This window comes from Aplysia californica, unplaced genomic scaffold (assembly GCF_000002075.1).
Source record: "Aplysia californica isolate F4 #8 unplaced genomic scaffold, AplCal3.0 scaffold00137, whole genome shotgun sequence".
NCBI classification, from domain to species: Eukaryota; Metazoa; Mollusca; class Gastropoda; order Aplysiida; family Aplysiidae; genus Aplysia; species Aplysia californica.
In genome coordinates this window covers 762,725-763,841 of record NW_004797407.1, presented here as the reverse complement: position 1 = coordinate 763,841, position 1,117 = coordinate 762,725, and the positions used below count along the sequence as shown (strand labels likewise).

At 40.2% G+C, this 1,117-nt stretch overlaps 1 protein-coding gene across 1 annotated transcript in view; it reads right to left on the bottom strand.

Annotated features, from left to right (window-relative positions):
- LOC101852469 (proton channel OtopLc) overlaps positions 1-1,117 on the bottom strand; it is a gene marked incomplete at its 3' end in the record, with an annotated part of 20,167 nt that overhangs the window by 9,973 nt on the left and 9,077 nt on the right. Inside the window, 1 exon segment of the mRNA XM_013081594.1 lies at positions 137-393. Coding sequence (XP_012937048.1) covers positions 137-393 — 257 coding nt within the window.

Here is a 1,117-nt window from a genome sequence, read left to right as displayed (position 1 = left end):
AGAGAGAGTAAAGGAGAGAGAGTGAGAGAGATAATAATCAAACATCCTACCCGAAGCTAACAACTTCCTACTGGTGGCCGCCGCCAAAGTCAGATTCTCAAGGTGAAGGTCATGTTCATGGCCGTGAAGGTCATGGTCATGGCCGTGAAGGTCATGGTCATGGCCGTGAAGGTCGCCGTATCCTCCCGCTGTGACGTCATGCGTGCCGTGCAGGTCATTGTCGTGAGACGAGTACACATGCGTCAACACCGAGTGGGCGTGGTCTCCCTTGTGCTCATGCATATGTATGACGTGTAACGTCTCAACCACGATGCTCCGGAACCAGACGCAGATGTTGGTGGCACACATGTGCATCAGGCCGAACCGGGCCAGCTTCTTGTACCTGTGGATACACATCTGGTGAAAATTATAATGATGATGATGATGATAATAATAATAATAATAAGGGCCAGCTTCTTGTACCTGTGGATACATACCTGGGGGGGGAGACGACACGTTTTAACACCTTTGAAAACAGTATTTTTAACACACGTGAGAACATTTAACGTACAGATGAGAACAACATTTTAACACATTTGAGCACATCGTTTTAACGCAGCTGTGAACACCGTTTTAACACATTGGTAGACAGCATTTCATCACACCTGAGTATAACAATTATTTTAACACACCGAAGATCCTTTAACATACATGAGAACAATATTCTAACGCATATGAGAGTAATATTTTAACTCGATTGAGAACACCATTTTTTAACACACCTGTGGACATTATAATTTAAACATGCGAAGAACATATAAACAAAAAGAACATTCAAACACCCTTGGGTTCACGATTTTAATAAAAACTGAGAATATAATTCTAACACACCTAAGAACATCATAACATGTCTGACAAAAAAAAATTTAACAGATTTGCTAGCATCATTTTTAAAACACTCGCGAATAACATATCAAATAATGTTTTAACATACCTAAGATCAACATTTAAACATACCTAAGAGCATAATTTTAACTTACTGTTTGGATCTTTGAAGAAGTTTTACACGCATAAAACCAATATTTAAACATACCTAAGAACAACATTTTACCACCCCCTCTCTCTCCCTCCCTCCCTC